The 24,018-nt window shown below is 44.3% G+C and overlaps 1 gene segment (V, D, J or C); it reads right to left on the bottom strand.

The window, feature by feature from the left end:
• Positions 1–36: 36 nt before the first annotated feature.
• LOC140479533 (Ig kappa chain V-V region MOPC 21-like) lies at positions 37–21,691 on the bottom strand. The segment is given in 2 exon segments: positions 37–335; positions 21,610–21,691. Coding segments are annotated over 2 exon segments (381 nt in total).
• Between the last annotated feature and the right edge of the window lie 2,327 nt (positions 21,692–24,018).

The following is a 24,018-nucleotide window of genomic DNA, read 5'->3' as shown; positions in this document are numbered from 1 at the left end:
CCTATTGAGGTTTTTGTATGGCTCTGCAACACTGTGTCAAGGGATGCTGTAACCTTGAAAACAGTAATAGTCAGCGACATCCTCATTCTGAACGTTGCTGATTGTCAGGGTGAAACTGGTCCCTGAGCCCTTGCCGGTGAATCGATCGGAGACTCCTGTGAATCGACTTGTTGCAGCATAGATCAGGAGAGAAGGTTTCTGACCGTCTCGTTGCTGGTACCAGCTAACATAGTTGCTAACAGATTGACTGGCCGTACAGGTGATGGTTGCGGTCTGGCCCAGTCCCACTGACAGCACCGGGGGAGATTGGCTCATGGTGATGTCCCCACTGATACCTGAGGGGTCAGAGAGAAACACAGTGAAGTCAGAACTGTCACAGAAAGAGCCGATCAAATGAGAAATTGTTGGAGACACTGAGCATTCCTCTGGTTTCAGCATTTTCCCTTCAATCACAAGTCAGTGGAATTGAAGAGAAATGGAAAGGAGCTAATGATTCAAGGTGGAAGGAGAGAGATTTGTACCTGTGACACAGAATGCCAGGGGCCAGATCAGCTGGATGTGTGAAATCATGGTGTGTGCTCCTGTCCCTGTGTCTGGTCCCTGATAAACTTTCCCTTCACTGGGCTCTGCTTTATAAAGCTTCAGCCTGTGAGAGTCTGATTGGGTGTACCTCAGTATGTAAATGGCATCAGGCAGGGAGAGCCACGTCAGCCCTGCACTCTCTCTCTCTCTCTCTGTCTGTCTGAGAGAGTCATTGATGTGAACAGCTCTGAATGAGGCCATTTGGCCCATTGTGTCTGTGCTAGACAACAAAGTCCTTGACAAACTAATCCCATTTTCCCGCTCTTGTTCCATCGTCCTGGAAGCTACAGCAACACAAGTGATTATCTGCTCCAATGTCATGAGAGTTTGTGACTCAACCATTCTTTCAGGCAGTGAGTTCCAGAATCCTACCACCCTCTGGGTGAAAACATTTTGCCTCAACTCTCCTCTCATTCTCCAACTCCACTGGGCCGAGACTCACTCGAGTTCGGAAGGATAAAAGGGGATCTGATTGAAATGTATAAAATTCTAACAGAGCTGGGCAAGGAGGAGGTTTCCCCTAGTTGGGAATTCTGGAACCAGGGGACCCAGACTTGGGGGATACAAGGTTGACCATTTAGGGCTGAGATGAGGAAACATTTCTTCACTCTGAGGATAGTCAACCTGTTAAATTCTGTACCTACAATGCAGACGGCTATGGAGGAGAGGGAATTGAATGTATTTCAGATTATTGTTTTGCCTTTTCACAGCATGAAGGGAATGGGGAGGAATCAGGAATATGGCTTTGAGATGGCGGATCAGCCATGAGACAGACTAATGCCTGGTCAATGTGAATGACAGAGTAGACTCAAAGGGCCGAATTGCCTACTCCTGCTTCTCGTTTCTGTGTTTCTGTGTCTGTGTTACCTTCAGTTTCTGACCCTGGTTTTTGACCCCTCTACTCATATAAAAACTACCTTCCTGTCGAATCTATCTGTGCCCCTCGTAATCTTATAGTCCTCTGTCAGGTCTCTTCTCAACCTTCACTGCTCCAAAGAAAACAACCCCAGTCTTTCCAATCTTTCCTCATCACTCAGACCCTACAGCCCAGGCAGCATCCTGGGAAATCTCTGCACCCTCCCGAGTACAATCATTTCCTTCCCACAATTTGGTGACCAGACGCTGTCTCTCTCTTTTTATCACTTTCTCTCTTTATCACTCCCTCTCTTCCCATTCTGTCTCACATCTGCCAATTCTTTCTCTCTTTCTCTCTCTTTGGCACTCTTAATCTCTCCCATCCTCTCTCTCTCTCTCTCTCTATCACACACACACTTCACACACACACACACACACACACACACACACACATACACACACACACACACACACACAAACACACTTTCAACCCTACCATCTCTCTCTTGATTCCCTTCACTCTTGGTCTCACATCTCCTGGTCTCTTTCTGTCTCTCTCTCCGTCCCTCTCAGTCACGCTGTCTCCCACTCTATTTCTCTCCCCATATCCTTCAACCTCACCATCTCTACTTCCAGGTCTGCATCTCTCTCACTCCCTCCACACATCTCACACTATTGCAGACACACCACCCTCTCTCTCTCTCACACACACACACTCTCCCTCCAACTCTCATTCTGTCTCTCTTCCCTCTCTCTCACAGTATCCCAGGTGGTGACAGTTAATTGCAGGGCAAATTTCCCTCTGCTCTGGCCCACTAATGGATGTTGACCCCAGAAGCATGTCTTCTCCAGGACTAAGTCCCCATTTTCCACATTGACCAGGCATTAGCCTGTCTCATGATGTTGGACAGATTCTTGTTAAACAAAGGGCAGTTCTGTGCTGTTGGCCTGTTCTCACTGAGGACTGGTTTGGACACAAACCTCATTCCATGAAGGCCCAGCAGAGAGAGGAGATCCTCAGGTCATCAGTGTAAGCTGGAAGGACAGGACAGGTTCTGACCCACTGACACATCCCGTCCATTCACAACATGACCTAATCCCTTCCCTTCTCTTTCTCCTTCCACGGTCAGGTTCTGGGTGAGGGTGTTTTACTGGGATGAGGTCAGGACCATCACACAATTACAACGGAAAGGAACTGAGCCCCACACCCACCATGGTGTCCATGGTGCACTGGACTATCCAATGCAGACCAGTAAACATAAGCCTCCTTCCCACTGAATGTCCAACAGAGACCAGTATATATGGATCTCCATACCATTGGATCATCCAATACATATCAGTAAACATGGACCTCCATTACACTGGGCCCTTCAACAGATACCAGTAATCGCAGGCCCCCAGCCCACTGGATGCTCTAATAGACTCCAATAAGCATGGGTCACCATCTCACAAGACACTTCAGTAGAGGCCAGTAAACTAGGGCCTTCTTTGTCCTGGACCCTACAATGGAGACCAGTAGACATGCATCCTGTTACCACTGGATCTTCCAATAGAGACCAGTAAACATGGGCTTCCTTACCACGGCACCCTCCAGTATCTTAGCTTTAAACCCCACATCCCCTCCATCACTACGTCAGTCCCTTGACTGCAGAAACCCTTATTCCTGTTCATCCCACCTCCTAATTCCATAATTCCGGTGTCCTCTCTCACCTTCCTTCCACCCACTCCATACAGCCCAACTGTCTGAAATGGAGTGGTCCCTTCCCTGTCTCACACCAAGGAGGAAATGGGCAGATATTTACTGAGTAATGGGTTAAAGGATGATGGAGAGTGGGCAGGAAAGTGGAGTTGAGGCTGAGACGGGATCAGCCATGATTGTATTAAATGGTGGAGTGGGCTCGAGGGGCTGAATTGCCTGCTCCTGCTCCTAGTTCTTATGTTCATCCACCACCCTCCCCCATTCCTCATACTGCAAATTTGTGAAACATCCTGGAATGTTTTGGATATTGAAGGTGCGATGTTAATTCAAGATTTGTGTTGAATTAATGTGGGGAAAGAATTATGCAGGGACTGTGATAGATCCTGCAGTTGAATATCCTACTGGCAGGCTTCGGCCTTCCACATACAGAATGGGAAAGTCGGGGAAGTCAGAATGTGATGTTGGGATCCATGGCACTGTCCCCCAGCAATGTGGGTGACCCTTAACTGCCTTCTGAGATGGCCGAGCAAGGCTCTCAGTTGTATCAATTGTGACGATGTCTCAACAAAGAAATGAAACCAAACAGACTGCCTGGCATCAATCTTGACACAGTAAAGGTATTGACAGAAACAGCCCTGTCTTCCCTGCTCCATCCTCCTTACTGACATCTGGGGGCAAGTGCCAAATTCAGGAGAGCTGTCTCACAGACTAGTCATGCAACAGCCTGACACAGTCATACTCACAGAACCATACCTTACAGACAATGCCCCAGACACCACCATCACTGTCCCGCATGTGTCCTGTCCAACCAGAAAGGCAGACCCAGCAGAGCTGATGACACAGTGGTCGACAGCCAGGAGATAATTATACTGAAAAGCCTCAAAGTTGACTCCGGACCCCATGAAGTCTTATGAACCCAGGTTAAACATGGGCGAGGAAACCTCAGATACTTGCTCCCTCAGCTGATGAATTGGTCTCCTCCCTCAGCTGAAGAATTGGTCACCTCCATGTTGAACAGCATTTGGAGGAAGCACTAAGGGTGGTGACAGGCACAGATTGTACGCTGGGTGTGGGATTTCAATGTCCACCACTGAGAGTGGCTCGGCAGTAGCACTACTGATCGAGCTGGTTGGTTCCTAATGGCGTAGCTGAGGGACTGACTCTGCAGCTGGTGGTGAAGGAACCAAAAAGATGGAAAAACGTACTTGACCCCATCCTCACCTCAGCTGTAGATGCATCTGTCCTTGACAGAATTTGTAAGAGTGACCATAACACTGTCTTTGTAGAAACAATGTTTGACCTTTGCATTGAGACTACCCTCCATTTTGGTGTGTGGTACTATCTATCTACTATTGGACAGACTCCAAACAGATATTGCAACTCAAGGCAAGAGCATGAATGTGGATCATTGCCAATGAGTGCACAATCTCAACGTCTCATATACAGAAACAGTCCATGTTCAAATGCAGCAATATCTGCACAATACCCAGGTTTCATCTGAGAAGCAACATTTCCCATTGGTGCCATGCAAATGCCAGCCAATGACCATCAGCAATAACAGACAATCTCGCTATCGCCCCTTGACAGTCAATGCTATCACCGTCACTGAATCCCCACTATCAACATTTTGAGGTACCATTGACCAGAACCTCAACTGGACTCACCACAGAAACAGAATGATGACAAGAGCAGGTTAGAGGCAACGAATACTGTATCGAGTAACTCACCTCCTGATTCCCCCAAAGCCTGTCAATCAGGTCTGGAGTGTGATCGAATACTCCCCACTTGCCTGGATGGGTGCAGCTCCAATAACATTTATAGATTGATAGTGTCACAGAGTCGTACAGCACAGAAACAAACCCTTTGGCCAAACTTTTACATGCTGACCAGGTTTTCTGAAGTGAACTCGTCTCATTTGCATTTGGCCCATATCCCTCTAATCGATTCCTGTCTATGTCTATTGTATCCTATGTCCACTCAAAAAGCTTGATACCATCCAGAGCAAAGCAGCCTGCTTGATTGGCATCACATCCACTCTCACCATCACCGATGCTCAGTAGCAGCAGTGTGTCTTATCGATAAGATGTGCTGCAGAAACTCGCCAAAGATCCTCCGATAGCACCTTCCAAACCCTTGGACAGAAATAGAAAAGCAGGAAAGCTCAGCAGGTCTGGCAGCATCTGGGGAGAGAAAACAGAGTTAACATTTTGGATCAAGCATGAAATATTAATTCTGATTTCTCTTCACAGATGCTACCAGACCTGCTGAGCTTTTCCAGCAATTTCTATTTTTGTCTCGGATTTACAGCATCTGCAGTTCTTTTGGTTTCCTTCCAAGCCCACGTCCTCTTCCATTTAGAACAAGAGCAGCAGATACAGGGGAACACTATGAGCTACACATTTCCCTCAAAAAAAACTTCGCATCCTGACTTGAAAATATATTGCTGTTCCTTTACGGTTGCTGGGTCAAAATGCTGGCATTCCCTCCCAAGAACATTGTAGGTCAACTTACAGCTTATGGACTATAAAGATTCAAGAAGGCAGCTTCCCATCACCTTTGGGATGGTACGGTGGCTCAAATGTTTAGCACTGCTGCCTCACAGGTTCGATTCCAGCCTTGGTCAACTGTCTGTGTAAAGTTTTCATATTCTCCCCATGTCTCTGTGGGTGTCCTCCCACAATCCAAGGATGCGCAGGCCATGTTAAATTGCTAGAGTGAAAGGTGCATTAGTCATGAGTAATGGATCTGGTGGGTTACTCTTTGGAGGGTCGGTGTGGACTTGTTGGGCCGAAGGGCCTGTTTCCGTATTGAAAGGAATCTAATCTAAAATCCTCAAGGGCAACTAGGACAGGGTAAAAAATGCTGGCCCAGCCTTTGAAGCCCACTTCCCACGAGTGAATATACAAAACCAAATGAAGTGTCCCTCAGGAGGGGAGTGGGAATGTTCAGGGTCCTGAGCTCCATTTCCCAGCCCAGGCAGTTTATCTCCCAATGAATGAATGAGATGCCAATTTGGAACCCAGCTTCAGGGCAGTCTCATTCTGTGGTCCCAGGTCTATAAGTGGGAATTGGAGATTGAGCTGAAAAGGAAAGATATGCTGGGTTTTTGGGGAGAGGGAGGAGCAGTGGGACTAATTGGGTCATTCAAAGGCATGATGGGCTGAATGGCCTCGTCCTGTGCTGTAAGATTCCAGGGAGTTCAGACAATTCACAGCTTTCTTCCGACTCAGTCACAAATGTCCAGCTGCTCTGAGCTCCTTCTTTCACTTCCTCTATTGGTGAAGTTTCAACCTTGCGATCTGACAGCATTTGCAGTTATTTTTTATACTGGGGCTTTCTGCTGTGGTCAGAATCTCTAATAATAAGTGTCCAATCAGTGACAATCACAGCAGCTAAGAGCAGTCAGGACTGAGGAGTCAGGTTCACTGGGAAACACATTGGGAAGATCAAAACCATCCTCTTCAGCTCCCGGTCCAAACTCCATCCCTCTCCCTGAGCACTGTCTGCTGCTCAACCAGACTCTTTACAATGGTAGCCTCATATTTGAGGCTGATTTGAGCCCCATATCCTCCACATCACAAAGATCAGCCACTGAAAATCTCAGCAATGTCATGGGGACTCCAAACATGACCATTCCAATGTTATCCTGGTTATAAATCACACAACACCAGGTTATAGTCCAACAGGTTTATTTGGAAGCACTAGCTTTCGGAGCACTGCTCCTTCACCAGGTGGTTGTGGAGAATAAGATTGTAAGACACAGAATTTATGGCAAAAGTTTCCAGTGTGATGTAACTGGAATTATATATTGAAAAAGACCCGATTGTTTGTTAAGTCTCTCATCTTTTAGAATGATCATGTTGGTTTCAGTTCTTTCATATGTAAATTGTAAAACATTTTTTAAAAGTTACATTCTCTTGTGAACTTCAACAATTGGTGTCATGTTGGCTCTGATAAGGTATTGAAGGTGTTAACTCCCTGTGAGGTTGTCTGTGCCACAATGGTCAGACTGATACTCATTCAAAAAACGGATATACAGAATCTTACATGGATTCATGCAGTTTTTGAGCAAAATAAAATGTAATTCTGCAAATACGAATTCACCCCACAAACTTATATATATGTGTGTGTGTGTCCGTTTACCTGTGTATATGTTGTATAGTGCAATGTTGGAGGTGCTGGTGTTGGGCTGTCGTGTACAAAGTTAAAAATCACAGAACACCAGGTCCTAGTCCAACAGGTTTACTTGGAAGCAGCAGCTGTCGGAGCGCTGCTCCTTCATTAGGTAGCTGTGGAGAATAAGATCTGATTCCATGTTTCTTTTGTGGAACATTCTTAAATGTCTTCCGGAATTCCCTACAGACAACAGCCATTGCTCCCCACTCCAACACCGGCGTCTCCTAATCAATGTTATCCTGGCTCACATCACAACGGCCGACACACCTCAGCTCATCCCAAATTCTGCTGTCAGTATTCGAACTCTCACCAAGTCCCCCACCCCACCCCACCACGACCACCCCCATCCTCACTGACCGACATAGGCTCCAGGTCCAGCAACACCTCAGTTTTCAACTTCTCATTCTTGTTCTCAAATCCCTCCCTGCCCTCCACCCTCCCTATCTCTGTAACCTCCTCCAAGCTGCCTCACTCAGTGTGGTCAGCAATCTTAGAGACGTGCCTCTCTGCTTCTTCATCCAAGTCATTGAGAAATATCGTGAGAAGCTGAGGTCCCAGCACAGCTCCCTGGGAATACCACGATTGACATCATTCATTGGAAAACACACACATTATCCCCCCTCTCTGTCTCTTAACTCCGGACCCATTCCTGACCCAAGGTAAATGCGTTTCTCAAGTTCCATGATTTGGAGGTGCCGATGTTGAACTGTCATGTACAAAGTTAAAAATCACAGAACACCAGGTTTTAATCCAACCGGTTTATTTTGAATCACGAGCTTTCAGAGCACTGCTCCTTCATCAGATGGTTGTGGAATGTAAGATCTGACTCCATGTTTCTTTTGTGGAACATTCTTAAATGTCTTCTGGAATTCCCCATTGACAAGAGCCATCAACATTCCCTTATATCACCCATTAGGGAGCTCCTAAGAAAGTGTAACAAGGTTAGTCAAAGATGTCTAAACCTTTGTAAATCCATGCTGACTCTCGGAATAGTTCATATTTTTCTGTTATTCTGTCTCTAAAAACAGACTCAATCACTTCCTGACAACAAACATTCAACAGAGATGTTCATTGTAAATGAGGTGAGTAAACAGCTAGCACTGTCACGAGGGGCTGAATAGCCTCCTCCTGTGCTGGAGCCTTCTCTGTCTCCTTGACAGAAATATTTTACAGATAAAAGCTAAAGACCAACAGCAAATTTAAAAATACAAATTAAAAACTCCTCAAGTAATTTCCACATACAGGGCCAGGCGATGTGTCGTAATTGTGCGTTGGGGAAGCTGGTGGACCGCATTGTAGCTCAGAGTGACCACATCTGCAGCAAGTGTTGGTTGCTCAAGGCACTCCAGCTCAAAGTTGATGAGCTGAAGTCTGAGCTTCAAACACTGTGACACATCAGGGAGGGGGAGAGTTACCCGGGCAATGTGGTTGGGGAGGCAGTCACACCTTGTAGGTTAAATACTTCAAATTATGGCCAGTGGTCAGGGACAGGAGGGTGTGAATATAAGTGAGCAGGTCGATGCAGCCTGGATTTAGCATTGTAGGAGCCTCAGCTCGTTGTCCAACAGGAATGAGGTACTTGCTTCCTGTGTCAATGGATTGTCGGGAGAATGGACAAATGTGGTGTGAGCATTTCGGTGAAAGTGACTAGAACTCCATAAGTTTCAAAGTCATTATGTAAAGAGATAAAGATGGAGTAGAAATTAAGTGTCTAAATGGGGGGACGGCCAATTCCAGCACCATTAGATAGGCACATACAGCGGGAGGCAATGGCCTAGTGGTATTATCACTGGATTATTAATCCAGAAACTCAGCTAATATCCTGGGGGACCTGGGTCAAATCCTGCCATGGCAGACAGTGGAATTTGAATTCAAGAATGGTTCTGGAATTAAGAGTCTGATGGTGAGTATTGATGTATTGTTGACGATGGGGAAAGCCCATTCAGTCACTAATGTCTTTTAGAGAAGGAATTCTGTCATCCTTACCTGGCCTGGCCTACATGTGACTCCAGACCCACAGCAATGGGCGGCATGGTGACTCAGTGGTTCGCACTGCTGACACACAGTGCTAGGGTAAAAACAATGACCGCAGATGCTGAAAATCAAATACTGGATTAGTGGTGCTGGAGGAGCACAGCAGTTCAGGCAGCATCCAACGAGCAGCGAAATCAACGTTTCGGGCAAAAGCCCAAATCAAGGTTTCGGGCAAAAGCCCTTCATCAGGAAAAAAAGCTTCCACCCTCATGGACTGTCTGCGTGGAATTTGCACGTTCACCACATGTTTACGTGGGTTTCCATCAGATGCTCTGGTTTCCTTCCACAGTTCAAAGATGTGCAAGTTAGGTGGATTGGCCATGCTAAATAACCCATAGTGTTCAGGGATGTGTAGGTTAGGTGCATTAACCATGGGAGATGCAGGGGTAGGGGGATAGGTCTGGGTGGGATGCTCTTCAGAATGTTGGTGTGAACTAATGGCGCTGAATGGCCTGTTTCACACTGTATGGATTCTCTGATTCCATGGGGTTGAATGTTAACTGCCCTATGGGCAGGAAATTCTGGCGTGGCCAGAGATGCCAATATTCTATGAATGAATGAAAGAAAACCACTGCATCATGGTCCAGGAGACCATTCAGGCAGGGGAGCACAAAGAAAAGGGGGGATTTGATAATGAGAGAGGCTGATAGCATCCTTTGTGAGCAGGATTGAGCGTCCCACATGGTGTGTCGCCTGCCTGGTGCCAAGGTAAGGGGCATCTCAAACTGGTTTTTAAGTTTCGCAGAGTCGGGGGAGGGGGGAGCGTGGAGTGGGGGAGACTCCAGTTGCTGTTGTTGTGTTGGGACCAACAACCTCAGCAAAAATAGGCAAATGGTCCTATGTGGGCAATATTGGGAAAGATATCAGAAGTATATATCAGATTAAACAGATAGAGAGAAATAAGAAAGAGGTGAATACAGCATCAGGGCTGAGGAACAGATTCCAGTGAATGGACCAAATAAGAATACAAATACACGGAATATAAGGAGTAAATTCAATAATCTGCTCGCAAAAATTCAAATTTAAGATTTTGCTGTCGGATCAATTACTGAGACATATTTGCAGAATCATTAGGATTGGGAACTAAATATAGGTTCACAGGATGGACATGGGGAAATGGCAGAAGAGGTGGAGCAGCTCTATTGATTAGAAACAAAATGACTTCAATGGTGAGGGAGGTTATAATGAGGGGAAAGCATTCAGTGCAACTGAGGAGCAGGAAAGGATCTAAAACTGTAATAGATGTTGGATACAGGCCCCCTGGCAGCAGCTCTGAGGTGCTGGATTGTATAAATGCAGGAATTAGACAAGTGTGTAGCAAAGCCAGTGCATTATTAATGGGGAAGTTTAACTTTAACTTAGATTGGGAGATAGACAAGTATTCTGTCAGAAAAAAAGTGAATTTCTGGAGTGTATCCGGAATAGTTCAAACAGAAATAGGTTCTGGATGTAACAAGGGGACAAGCAATATTGAAATTAGCAATGAATAATGAGCCAGATTTAGTTATGAAATCTTTGTGCATGAACATTTATCAAATAGTGATCATAACACGATTGAGTTAAACATCACATTTGAAAATGAAAAGCATGAATTGAGTTTGAGATTAAGGTAAGGGCTGAGTTTTCCGAGATGAGACAGAGACTGTAAACTGGGAAAATCTGCTCATGGGTAAAACAACTGAAAAACAGTGTGGAATGTTGAAAGAAACATTCACCACAAAACAAAACCAGTTGATACCTGAGAGGGAAAATCTCCACTTCTTCGAACAAACAACAATTAAAGAGATAAGGAAAAGAATAAAACTAAAAAAAAGCTTACAAAGCTTAAAATGACAGATTCTGCTGAATGGGAAAGATACAAAAGGTCACAAAGCAGCTTTGAAGAGCTACCAAAAGGGCTTCTGAAAGGAAACATGTAAGGGATAACAAAATCAGTAAGGAGAAATGTTACAGTTCCATAAAAGGGAAGCTGGGAGGTCAGGAGCAATGTTAATCATTAAAAGTGGGGGATATTGTCAGTGACAATGGGGAAATGACAGCCATGTTCAATAAATACTTTACCTCAAGATGCAGTAGAAAAGAAGGAGGACTTGCCTGAAGTCCCAAAGGAATTAACAGAGGATCACGGGCAGCAACTGAATAAAATTAATGTCAGTAAAACGTCTGTAATGAGGAAAATAATGGAACTAAAGAATGACAAATCCTCAGGACCTGACAGTTTCCATCTGAGAGTGATAAAGGTACTAACAGACCACATTTAGACACCCTGACTATAATCTTTCAGAGTTCCCTGGATACATCAGTCATTCCTCTGGATTGGAAAATTGCAAATGTCACTTCACATTTAACAAGTATATGAGAGAAAATCCAGGGAATTACAGGTCACTAAGCCAATATTTGTGGTGTGGAAATTGTTGGAGTCTATTATCAATGATGAGGGTAACTGAAGACCTTGAAAATGGTCAGTTAGTCAGGTAGAGTCAGTATGGATTCATGAGAAGTTGGTCATGGTGAAAAACCTCACTGAACTTTGTTGAAGAGAAAATGAAATTCCTGGACACTGTGATGTCTATGGATGTTGTTTAGATAGACATCCAGAAGGCATTTGATAAAGTCCCATGTAAGAAACTGTTAACTCAGGGAGACATCTACAGAATTGAGGCTAAAATACTGACACACTTGGAAATTGGTTGAGTAACAGGTGACTGAAAATAGGGATAATGAGTAAGTGCTGAAATTGGCAGGATGTGACCAGTGGTGTCCAATAGGAATGTGTGCTCACACCTCAATTAGCTACATTAGTTATGAATGACTTGGATAATGGCATAGAAAGTCAGATATTCTACTTTGCTCATGACACAAAGTTAGGCAGCATTGTAGATAGTGTTGATAGACTCATAGCGTCATACAGCATTCATCCAGGGAAGTCTATAACAGTGTCTAATTTGTCTTTGATTTACAACTCCTTCACCTCCATCTCTCCCTCTCACTGTCTCTCCCCACTCACTTCCCTACCTCAGCTGGATAGATCTCAATCTGAGTTGAATCCCTCTTTCTCTCTCCATGCTCCATCCCCCCCCCCTCCCCCCTCTCTCAGTGCTCCATCTCTCTCTCTCTCTCTCTCTCTTTCTCTAAGCCCCACCTCTCCCTCCATTTGAGCTGCTGGGAGTCTGATCTGAGCCAATTCCAATGAATCCCATGAAGAATAATGATGGGATATTTGGAGTGTGAGTTTGATGATGTAAATGTGAACCATTGCAGCAAAGACATTACAGATGGTTTGTACAGACAGCAAAGCCCAAACCAGAACATTGTGTCAATCAACACAGAACCAATGAAAGCTTCAAAAAGAACAGTTATTAATGAGATTCACAGAGATGTGTCAATATTCTAGTTACAAATTACTCTTTCCCAGTGAAGGGGTCCATCCTGCTGAATATTAGGTACAGCTGGGCTTTGGAGAAATGTTGGCAGATGGAGTGTAATGTGGGGGAGTGTGACCTTGTTCTCTTTCACAATAATCATTCAAATGTGACTGGAGCACCCTTAAGTCCAAATTACAAAGTTCATCATTGGGTGTCATCCATTAGGTGTGACAAATACAGAACTCACTTAGTTCTAGCGATCAGTGAGTTCTTGTCAATATCCTTTTAACAACTCAATTTTAGGTAAGAATAATACACTACCTACCCTGTCCGTGCAATCTTCTTGTCCAGGAATAGGGAATGAATTTGTGACTATATACACTTTCCCAGAGTCGACACAGAATCAAATTGAACAGTTTGGTTCAGGAGCCAATACTACAGGAGAACTCCAATTACTCTGAGTTGATTCAATCAACTGATTCTCCAACATGGAAGCCCTCTGTTACGTTGGCCTGTTTCTGTTCGTGTTTGTTTTATTGTGTCTGAATAATCAAATCCATTTCCTACTTGAATCATGTGGTCCATTGAAATGTTTCAATAAAAGTCCACAAGATAACGGAGCAGAATTGGATCATTTGGCACATCAAGTCTGATCCACCGTTCATTTACAGTTGACAATGTTTCTCAACCCCAATCTCTTACCTTCTCTCTGTAGATCTTGATCCCTTGACCAATCAAGAGCCAATCTATCTCTATCTTAATTCACTCAATGACCTGGCCTCCAAGGCCCACTGCAGCAATCAGTTCCACAGGTTAACAACACTCTGGCTGAAGAAATTCCTCTTCAACTCAGTTCAAAAGATCGTCTCTTCACTCTGAGGCTGTGCCCTTGGGTCTTCAACTCCCCTATTATTGGAAACATCTTCTCCACGTCCACTCGATCCAGGCCTCTCTGTATTCTGTAAGTTTCAATGGCATTCCCTCTCATCCTTCTAAACTCCATCAAGTACAGAACCAAAGTCCTCAATGACTCCTCATACAAACATCTTTGTATTTTCTGAGCAATATCACTAAATCTACCTGTTGATCTTTCTCCAAATACAAAAATACAGTGTCTGAATTCTCTAATACCTCTGAATTTGTTCACCTAAAAACAGGAAGTTCACTTTGGGAATTGTCCAGTTATTTTTCGATCTTAAGCATTTTCTCATCCCCTCCTTGATTATACTCACTACTTGACAAACCCGTACATGTCAGGATGGTTCCTCAAAACTTGGGAGAGGAATTAAGGATGCTGGTTTTGTGTTGAGGTTTACCTAAAACTTGACAAGTAGGACACATTTTATAAAACTGAACCACATCTTTATCCAATTGTGGCTCAGTCAAATACCTGTTTCTGGATGCCTGTGTTTTCCAAATCCCCATGTGACCTGCCATGGAAGTCTCATGTACTCCTTGCACTATGATAGCTGGGTGGGACCACTAGCCGATGTCTAACCAACCATTCTTCATCTGTTGGTCTATGAGGGGGTCTCCAATTCCTCATCAGCATTCCATTCTGAAGATGATAGCACTCTGGAATTCTTTCATCCTTAATTTCAGTATTAACTGACTATGTTTATTTATTTCATTCAGGATCTGCTTTTTGGATCTGCTGTAATTAATGACATCATACCAAATACTCCACCTGGATTATCGTCACCCTTTCGGAACGTTTCAGCGATCCTTTCACTTGCTGTGGTGTCACATCACCCCTTCTTGATGGATTTTGTTTAACTATTGCCCTGGTTACCTCACACGAAGGAGAGAGACCAGGAACCGGTCCCTGTCATTGTTCTGTTTCTCGGACTTCCTTTGGACATTCTGTAATTATCGGGGAAGCTACTGCCTTTAGTCCTGACAAATCATTCGCCAGAAGGAAGACGATTCCCTCGACAGGGAATGTTTTCCCCACTCTGGCAATTACTTCTCCTGATAACAAATCACGTTCCAGTTGCACTTTATACAATCGAAGTGGAATATATTCTCCACCAATCCCATTGATTAATACCTTAGCTCCCATCAAGCTCTGTGGAAGGAAAATCAATTCTTTCTCCAGTCAAAGTGATTTTGTTGCCCCTGTATTTCTCAGTTTGGTTCTGGGTTTAGCTGAAGAAAAAGTGGTCACCGTTCCTTTTGATAAAAATCCTGTCCCCCTCTCATCTACCTTCCAACTTCCTTTCCTAATGACAGAATTCACCTCCAGCCTTTTTGTTATAGTTACAGCTACAACCTGCTCCGTGGGATTATCTGTTTGTGTTTCCTTTTCTGATTCATTTTTACTAACTCCTATAAATCCCATGGGTCTACCTCACAACTTCCAACATTCCAAACACACATGGTCCACCTTATTCCCAGAGAAACATTTCAGCTTCTGATCATCACTTCCACCCTCAGCAATTTCCTTCTTAATTTGAGAAGTTCTTGGCCTGGTCCCTCCTGTCCATTCTCTTCCCGGCTCCCTGCCTTCCTCACACTCTCTCAATTTTTATTTTTCTCCCATTTCTGGGGCTGACTGAGAAAGCTTTCTGGATCAGTTATCATTGCAGATGCTTGTCTTGCGGTTGGCCTTTGGTCTTCTACATGAATTTTGATTCTGGAAGGAAAAGAAGTCATAAATTCTTCTCAAAGAGTAATTTCTCTGAGAGTATTGTTAAGTATTCTCAGCCTTTAATGCTCTTAACCACCTGTCAACATTATTTTGTTAATCCCTTCCAAACTCAGTAGAAGTTTGTCCAGGCTGTTTCCGTACATTCTGTAACCTCTGTCTGTATGTTTCTGGAACCGACTCATATGTATTTAGAATAGCCCTTTTCCCCTCCTCTTGATCGTGAGAATGCTCCTTAGACAGGGATGTAGAAATCTCTTGTGCCGTCCTAGTTCATTTACTTTGCATGGGCAAGCTCCAGTCTGCTTTTGGCCACTTCACTTGTGTTGCTATCTTCTCAAACAACGTGGGAAATGCTTCCATATCCTTCTCTTTAAATTTTGTCACAGGCTTCACTGTCTTCAACGTAAAGTCATAGTTATGGAGTGATATAGCACAGAAACAAGCCCTTCGGCCCACAAACACCAAACTGCACTAATCCCATGAACCTGCACTTGGCCCATAGCCAACATGCCCTGGCATTTTAAGTGCTTGTCCGGATGCTTCTTAAATATTATGAGAATACCTGCCTTCACCACCCTCTCAGGCAGCCTGTCCCATATTTGTATCACCTGGGTGAAAAAACATTTGCTCAGATCCTTTCCAAACCACTTAATCTTCATCTTAATCTTATGCCTTCTGGTTTTAGGCACATCGTCCACAGTGTAAAGATTCTCATGATCTACTTTGTCTCTGCCTTTCATAATTTTGTGTACCTCAATCAGGTGTACCCCTCAGGCTCCTCTACTCCAGGGAAAACAAACCCAGCCTGTCTGGTCTTTCCTCATAACTGAGATTTTCCATCCTAGGCAACATCCTAGTGTATCTTCTCTGCACCCTCTTCAGTGCAATCATGTCCTTCTGATAGTGTGGTGACCAGATCTGCACACAGTATTCCAGCTGTGGCCTAATCAGGGCTCTGTAAAGTAGCAACAAACTTTCTTGTTCCTATCTTCTGCACCCTGGCTGATGAAGTCACGCATCCTTCTTCCCCACCCTGTCTGTCTGTGCTGACACCTTCAGCAGTCTATGGATTTGTACACCCAGGTCTCTTTGTTACTCAGCACTCCCGATGAACCTACCACTGATTGTGTGTATCCTTCCCTTATTTGACCTCCCAAAGTGCATTACCTCGCACTTATCAGGATTAAATTCTATCTTCCATTGCTCGGTTCAGTTTACCAGCTTATCAATATCAGTCTGAAGCCTGAAACCTTCCTCCTCACTGTTATCAACATCTGCAAATTTACAAATTATACCGTGTACAATCACATCCAATTGTTAATGTATACAGCAATCAGCAAGGGCCCTAGTGTTATTTCCTATGGTGCAACACTGGTCCCAGGCTTCAAATCTTCCACCATCCCTCTTTGCCTCTTATTTGGAAGCTGGTTTTGGATCCTAACCTGCCTTGGATTCAAATGGGCTCTTATCCTTTGGGCCAGCCTTCCATATGGGACCGTGTCAAAGGCCTCACTGAAGTCCATATAAAACACATGAAATTCACAATCTCATCAAGATGTTTATTCACCTTTTCAAAACACTCAATTAAATTATTCAGACAGGATTGCCCTCTAAAAAGTCTGTGCTGGCATCTCAGGCTTTATAAGTGTTGATTAATCCTGGTCGTCAGAATTGTTTCCAATAATTTCCCTCACACTGGTGTCAGATTAATTGGTTTGTAATTTCCTGGCCTATCCCTGTCACTCTTCTTGAGCAAATCAGAGCACATCAGCAATCCTCCAGTTACCTGGCACTTCACCTGTGGTTAGTGAAGTTTGAATATCTCCTTCAGGGTTCCAGCAATCACCTCCCTTGTCACCCATAGCTGCCTGGGATACATTTCATCAGGCCCTGGGGATTTATTCAACTTTATGCCTTCTACAACATCCAATACTTCCATCTTACCAATAATAACATGAACTAGAACCTCATTATCAGAAGTAAAACCTCCATTTACAATGTCTTTCTCCTTTGTGAATGCAGATGATTAAATTTCATTTAAGCTCTCATCTATGTCCACACAAAGATTGTCCCTCTAGTCACGAATAGATTTCACTATTTCCCTGGTCATCCTCTTGCCCTTAACATCCATACAAAATGTTTTGGAGTTCTGCTTGATCCTATCTCACAAAGATATTTCATGGTCCCTCTTTACCCTCCTAATTTCCTTTTTAAGCACCCACCCAGTACATTATACTTCTGAAGGTCTCCCCTGCTTTTAATTCTTTTTATGTGACATATGCTTCTTTCTTTTTCTTTATCAAACTCTCAGTATCCTTTCACATCCAGGGCTCCCTGAGCTTGCTCTCCCTGCCTTCACACTTCGGGGTTCACGCTGTCCCTGAATTCTCACGATACCACTTTTAAAAGATGCCCACTTTCCAAATATAGACTGACCTGCAAGTAGCTGCTCCAGTCTATGTTTGCCAGATCCTGTCGAATGACATTGAAATTGGCCTTCCCCAAATTAAGACACAAATCGAGCACTGTCTTTATCCCTTTCCATAATGACTTTAAAATTTACAGAGTTGTGGTCACCCCATTGACACTTCAACCACTTGACCGGAATCGTTCCCAAGCTCTGCCCCATCTCTACTGAGACTATCTACGAACTGGTACAAAAAGATCTCCTGGATGGATTTCAAAATTTCCATCCTGTCTGATCCTTTCACACAAAGGCAATCGCATTTCACACAAAGGTAATCCTAGTTAATGTTCACAAAGTTGATATTCCCTCTTAACATAACCCTATTCCTCCAACATCTCTCTGCGATTTGCTGACATATCTGCTCTTCTATCTCCCTCTGAGTATTGGGAGGCCTGCAGTATAATCCCAGTGAAGTGATGGCACCTATTTTATTTCTTAGATCAACCCAGATGGCCTCATTTGAAGACACTTCTAAGACATCCTCCCTCATTACTGCAGTGATGGTTTCCTTTGTGAATAATGCAATGCCCCCTGTCTCTCTGCTGCATGCCCCCATCCTGCCTGAAACGTCTATATCCTGGAATGTTAAGCTGCCAGTCCTGTCCTTCCTCCAACCGTGACTCAGTGATTGCAACAATGTCATATTCCCACATGTTCATCAACGTTATACATTCATCTGCCTTACTGGTCAAGCAACTTGCATTAAAATAGATACAATTTAGCTTTCTGGCCCTCCATGTTCCACATCCTGCCTACGTCTCCCTGCTGGTTACCTAATGCTTTTCTGTCTGTGTGACCCTTCCCCTCCCATGAGGGGAAACATCAGTTTATCCTGTCGAGCCCATTACGAATCCTATATGTTTCAATGAGATTGCCATTCATTTGCCCACAGGACAATTCCCTCCACACTGAGGATCATCCCAATGAACCTTCTCTGATCTGCCTCCAAGTGAAATAATATGTTTTCATAAATAAGGCAACCAAAACTGTTCACAGTACTCCAGATGTGGTCTCACCAGCACCTTGTACACTGGCAGTAAGAATTCCCTCCACTTATGCTCCAACCCCCTTGAAATAAGGGCCAACATCCCAGTAGTTTTCCTGATTCCCTGCTGTTCCCGTGCGCTAACTTTGTGTGTTTCAGACACTTCTAATCATCCTTCCTCATTACTGCAGTGATGGTTTCCTTTGTGAATAATGCAATGCCCCCTGTTGCAGCTTTCTCAGTTTTTCTCCATTTAAATAATATTCTGTTGTTTTGTTCTCCCTTCCAAAAGATACAACTTCACATTTTCCCACATGAAACATCATCTGCCAACCCTTCCTCACTGACCTAACCAATAAATATTAGCCTGAGAGACTACTTCCAATAACTTAGAAGTCTCCTGTCGGCCAAAGCAACTGTTGATGAAGAGATCCAACATCACCTCCAATGTGTTAGCACAATCTTTAGCTACTTGAGCAAAAGGGTGTACAAAGACAACAGCATCAGATCCAAGACCAAGCTCATGGTTTACAGAGCTGTGGGGGTTCCCAGCCTCCAATATGGCTCTGAGACATGGACTGTCAGAGCAAACACCTCAAGGCACTGGAGTATGATCACCAACACTGCCTGCTCAAGATCCTGTGAATCAGCAGGAAAGACAGACACACTAACACCAGTTAGTCCTCAAACAGGCTAATATCCCCAGCATCGAGGCACTGACCATTCCTGATTGGCCACGATGGGCTGGGCAAATCGTCTGCATGACCAACACAAGACTCCTCAAGCAGGTGCTCTACTCCCAGCTTCGACACAGCAGGCAAGCCCCAGGTGAACAGAGGAAGTGGTTCAGGGATACCCTCAGGACCTCATTGGCAAAGTGCTGCATTCCCCAGGCACCTGGGATTCACTGGCCCAAAACTGTCGAAGGTGGAGGAGGAGCATCCAGGAAGGCATCGGGAAAAAAATGGAAGCCAGGCTAAAACAGCAGAAAGGACACACTACCACACCAATGTCCCATCCATCCCTTCCCTTGACCACCACCTGCCCCAAGTGTAACAGAGCCTGTGGTAGCCACATCAGTCTGGCCAGCCACCTACAGACTCATTCTGAGGGTGGAAGAGAGTCATCCTTGTCTGCGAGAGACCATGACCAATGTTGATGCGTTGTGTGTGTGCACGCGTGTGTGTGTGTGTTGAATCTGAGTGGGGCCAGGATTCAGACTTGGGAATATCATCTAAAGTATTCGAATTTGAGTTCAGAACACATCCCACAGATCTCTGGACGAAGAGGAGGCCATTCAGGACGTTCTCTGGGAAAGCGTCGTTTGAAACAAGAATAATGACACATCTCTGAGAATCATATTAATAATCGTTTTTACTGAAGCTTTCATGAGTTCTGTGTTGATTGACACAATGTTCTGGTTTGGGCTTTGCTGTCTGTACAAACCATCTGTAATGTCTTTGCTGCAATGGTTCACATTTACATCAACACACTTACATTCCAAATATCCCGTCATTATTCTTCATGGGACTCACTGAATTGGCTCAGATCAGACTCCCAGCAGCTCAGATGGAGGTAGGGCTGAAGCTCAGAGACAGAGAGAGAGAGAGAGAGAGAGAGAGAGAGAGAGAGAGAGAGAGAGAGTGTGAGAGAGAGAGAGAAAAAGAGAGAGAGATGGAACTCAGAAGAGAATGCTTTGACTGGAGACTGCAATGGATGAATGGTGCTCTGGATGGAGACTGTACTGGATGAATGGTGCTCTGGATGGAGACTGTACTGGATGAATGGTGCTCTGGATGGAGACTGTACTGGATGAATGATGCTCTGGATGGAGACTGTACTGGATGAATGGTGCTCTGGATGGAGACTGTACTGGATGAATGGTGCTCTGGATGGAGACTGTACTGGATGAATGGTGCTCTGGATGGAGACTGCACTGGATGAATGGTGCTCTGGATGGAGACTGTACTGGATGAATGGTGCTCTGGATGGAGACTGTACTGGATGAGAGAATCCTTGATTGCAATCACAGGACCCTGGCTGATTCTTTCCCCACAGCAAGTCAAATGTCATCATTGGACTCGGTATTGGACAGAAACAGGTCCACTCTGGATCTTAGGAGATCTCGGGTCAGGTTTTAGGAGTGAGTGTGAATGCTGGATCAGAGGGGAAGTTTCCTCCAGAACCAGGAAAAGGTAACAATGAGAATCCAAGCAGACAAAGCCTTGTAGGGGAGGGAGGGAGGGAGGGGTTGTCGGCGCTGGGCACAATGAACCAGCTCATGGTGTCCAAGAGACTGAGTGGGCAGTTTCTGGTTAGAAACTGAAGCTTCTGCAGCTCCTCCTGGCTTCCAGCTCCATCATTAAATCACGAGCAGTTTCAACATTTCTCATCAACACACACTGACACCATCATTAGAACAGAAGGAATAGGGACTCTCTCTCTCTCTCTCTCTCTCTCTCTGTCTTGGTGCTGACTTCGACCTCTGAAGGGGTTCTCTGGGAGCCATTGTTTAATAGAAGGGATTGGGTCTCATTATGTTTTTGATGCTGTATGGTTTATGAGTGTGGTGGGGGAGGGGATACAGGCTCCGTTCTATGATGTCAGGCAGTGATGGCTGTCCCAGTGGGTCAGACTGTGATTCTGTTTTTTGCTGGCACTGACACTATGATATCAATTGCAATGTCACTCAATGTGACAGGAGGTTACATGGCTTGATCAGTGGTGGGGGAGGAGCAGACTAAACAAGGAGCTGCAATCATTAGTCACTGCTGAAACTCTTCATACAGCCCTCACCGTCCGGAACCTTCTTCACCAAAGATTCTTTCAACTCCTTCATGCCAGCCCTGGAGCTGAAAAGGGAGAAAGAGAAAGACATCTTTTCGAGAGGCACCTGGTCACAATACCCCACTAATTACACTCCATCCGTCCACATTGAACTCAATGTCGAAGCTGCAGCCCAGCTCCTATTCCTATCGGAATGTTACAATCAAGGAGACAGAGAAGGCTCCAGCACAGGAGGAGGCTGTTCACCCCCTTGTGTCAGTGCTAGCTGTTTACTAATTTATTCACATGAACCTCTCCATTGAATGTCTCTTGTTGGGAAGTGATTGAATCTGTTTTTAAGAGAGAATGTCTGACAAATATGAACTGATTCAAGAAAGTCAGCATGGATTTTCTCAGGGTTAAACACCTTGAACTAACTTGGTTACATTTTATTAAAGAGGTTACTAATGTATGAGATAATGGAATGTCAATGGGTGTTGTTGATATGAATTTCCAGAAGGCATTCAAGAAAGTTGCACACAAAATTTATAATCATATAATGAGAACAACAAGATGGCAGAATAATTAAATACATATTCAGGATTTTTGTACAGAAAGGAAGACTCTAAAACATCCCCAAATTGTTGGGTTCACAGAGTCTAGAGTGAGGGAGGAACTGGAGAAAATCATTTATTAAAGGGAAATGGTTTTGGGAAAATTGATGGGATTAAAGTTTGATAATCGACATACTAAGTATTCAGGAAATGGCTCAAAAATTTTGGAAACATTGGTGGTCATCTTCGAAGATTGTATTGATTCTGGAACAGTTCCTTGAGATTGGAGAGTTGCTGATGTAACCTTACTCTTAAAATGGGAGGGAGTGAGAAAACAGGGAATTTTTAATCAGTCAGCCTGATGGTATTGGGGAAAATTCTTGAGTCCGTTGTAAAATATTTAATAGCTGAACACATGGAAAACAGTGACAGGATTGGACACAGTCAGCATGGATTGTGGGAAGGGAAATCATACTGAACAATCAACTGGAATTGTTTGAGGATGTAAGGAGTGGATTTAATAAGGGGGAGCGAGTGAATGTTTTTTTTTCTTTATTCATTCATGGGATGAGGGCATCACTGGATAGCCAGCATTTATTGCCCATCTCTAATTAGTTAAAAGTCAACCACATTGTTGTGGGTCTGGAGTCACAGGTAGTCCAGACCGTCCAGACCAGGTACAGATAGCAATTTCCTTCCCTAAAGGACATCAGTGAACCAGATGGTTTTTCCCAACAATCAACAGTGGATGCATGGTCATTATTAGATTCTTAATTCTGGATTAATGTGCTTCATTTGCACTTTCAAGAGACTTCTGATAATCCCACAAAAGAGCATTGCATATAAAATTAAAGCTCATAGGATTGGGGGCAGTGTACTGACATGGATAGAGAACTGATTGCAGACAGGAAACAAAGTCATAGAGTCATTGAGTCCTCCAGCACAGAGACAGGCCCTTCGACCTAAACTGGCCCACTCCGACCAAAATGTCTGACCACGCTAACCCAATTTCCATACACTTGGCCCATGTCCTTCTGAACCTTTCCTATTCATGTATTTGACCAAATGCCTTTTAAATGTTGTCAATGTGCCCAGTGCAACCACTTCTGCTGGTAGCTCATTCCATATGCGGACCATCATTTGAGTAAAAAGTGCCCCTCAGGTTCCCTTTTATTCCTTACTCTCAAACCTTAAACTGATGCCCTCTCGTCCTCTATTCACAAACCCTGGGAAAAAGATTGAGTTCATTCACCCTATCCATGCCTCTACTGATCTTACACACTGCTTTAAGATTCCCCCCTCAGTCTTCTATGCTCCAAAGAAATAAATTCCTAGCTGTCCACCCTCTCTCTATAACTCAGACCCTTGAGTTCTGGCAACATCCTCATAAATTTCTCCTGCACTCTTTTCAGTTTAATAATATCCTTCCTATAACAAGCTGTCCAAAACTGAACACAATAATCCAAGTGTGGCCTCACCAACATCCTGCATAACTGCAATATAACTTCCCAACTTCTACAGTCAATGCCCTGACTGATGAAGGTCAGTGTGCCAAAAGCCTTCCTCACTGCCCTGTCCAACAGTGACTCCACTTTCAGAGAATTGTGTACCTGAACTCCACGGTCCCTCTGATCCACTACACTCCTTCACCATTCACCATGAAACTCCTACCTTGATTTGACTTTGCAAAATGCAAGACCTCACACTTGTCTATATTAAATTCCATTTGCTATTTCTCAGCCCACTTCCCCAGCTGATCAAAGTCCTGCTGCACTTTCTGATAACCTTCCTCACTGTCCACGATACCGCCTATTTTAGTGTCATTTGGAAATTTATGAATCATGCCTTGTACAGTCTCATCCAAATCATTGATATAGATGTAATT

This window comes from Chiloscyllium punctatum, chromosome 7 (genome assembly GCF_047496795.1).
Source record: "Chiloscyllium punctatum isolate Juve2018m chromosome 7, sChiPun1.3, whole genome shotgun sequence".
NCBI classification, from domain to species: domain Eukaryota; kingdom Metazoa; phylum Chordata; class Chondrichthyes; order Orectolobiformes; family Hemiscylliidae; genus Chiloscyllium; species Chiloscyllium punctatum.
This window is presented reverse-complemented; position numbering and strand designations above follow the sequence as displayed.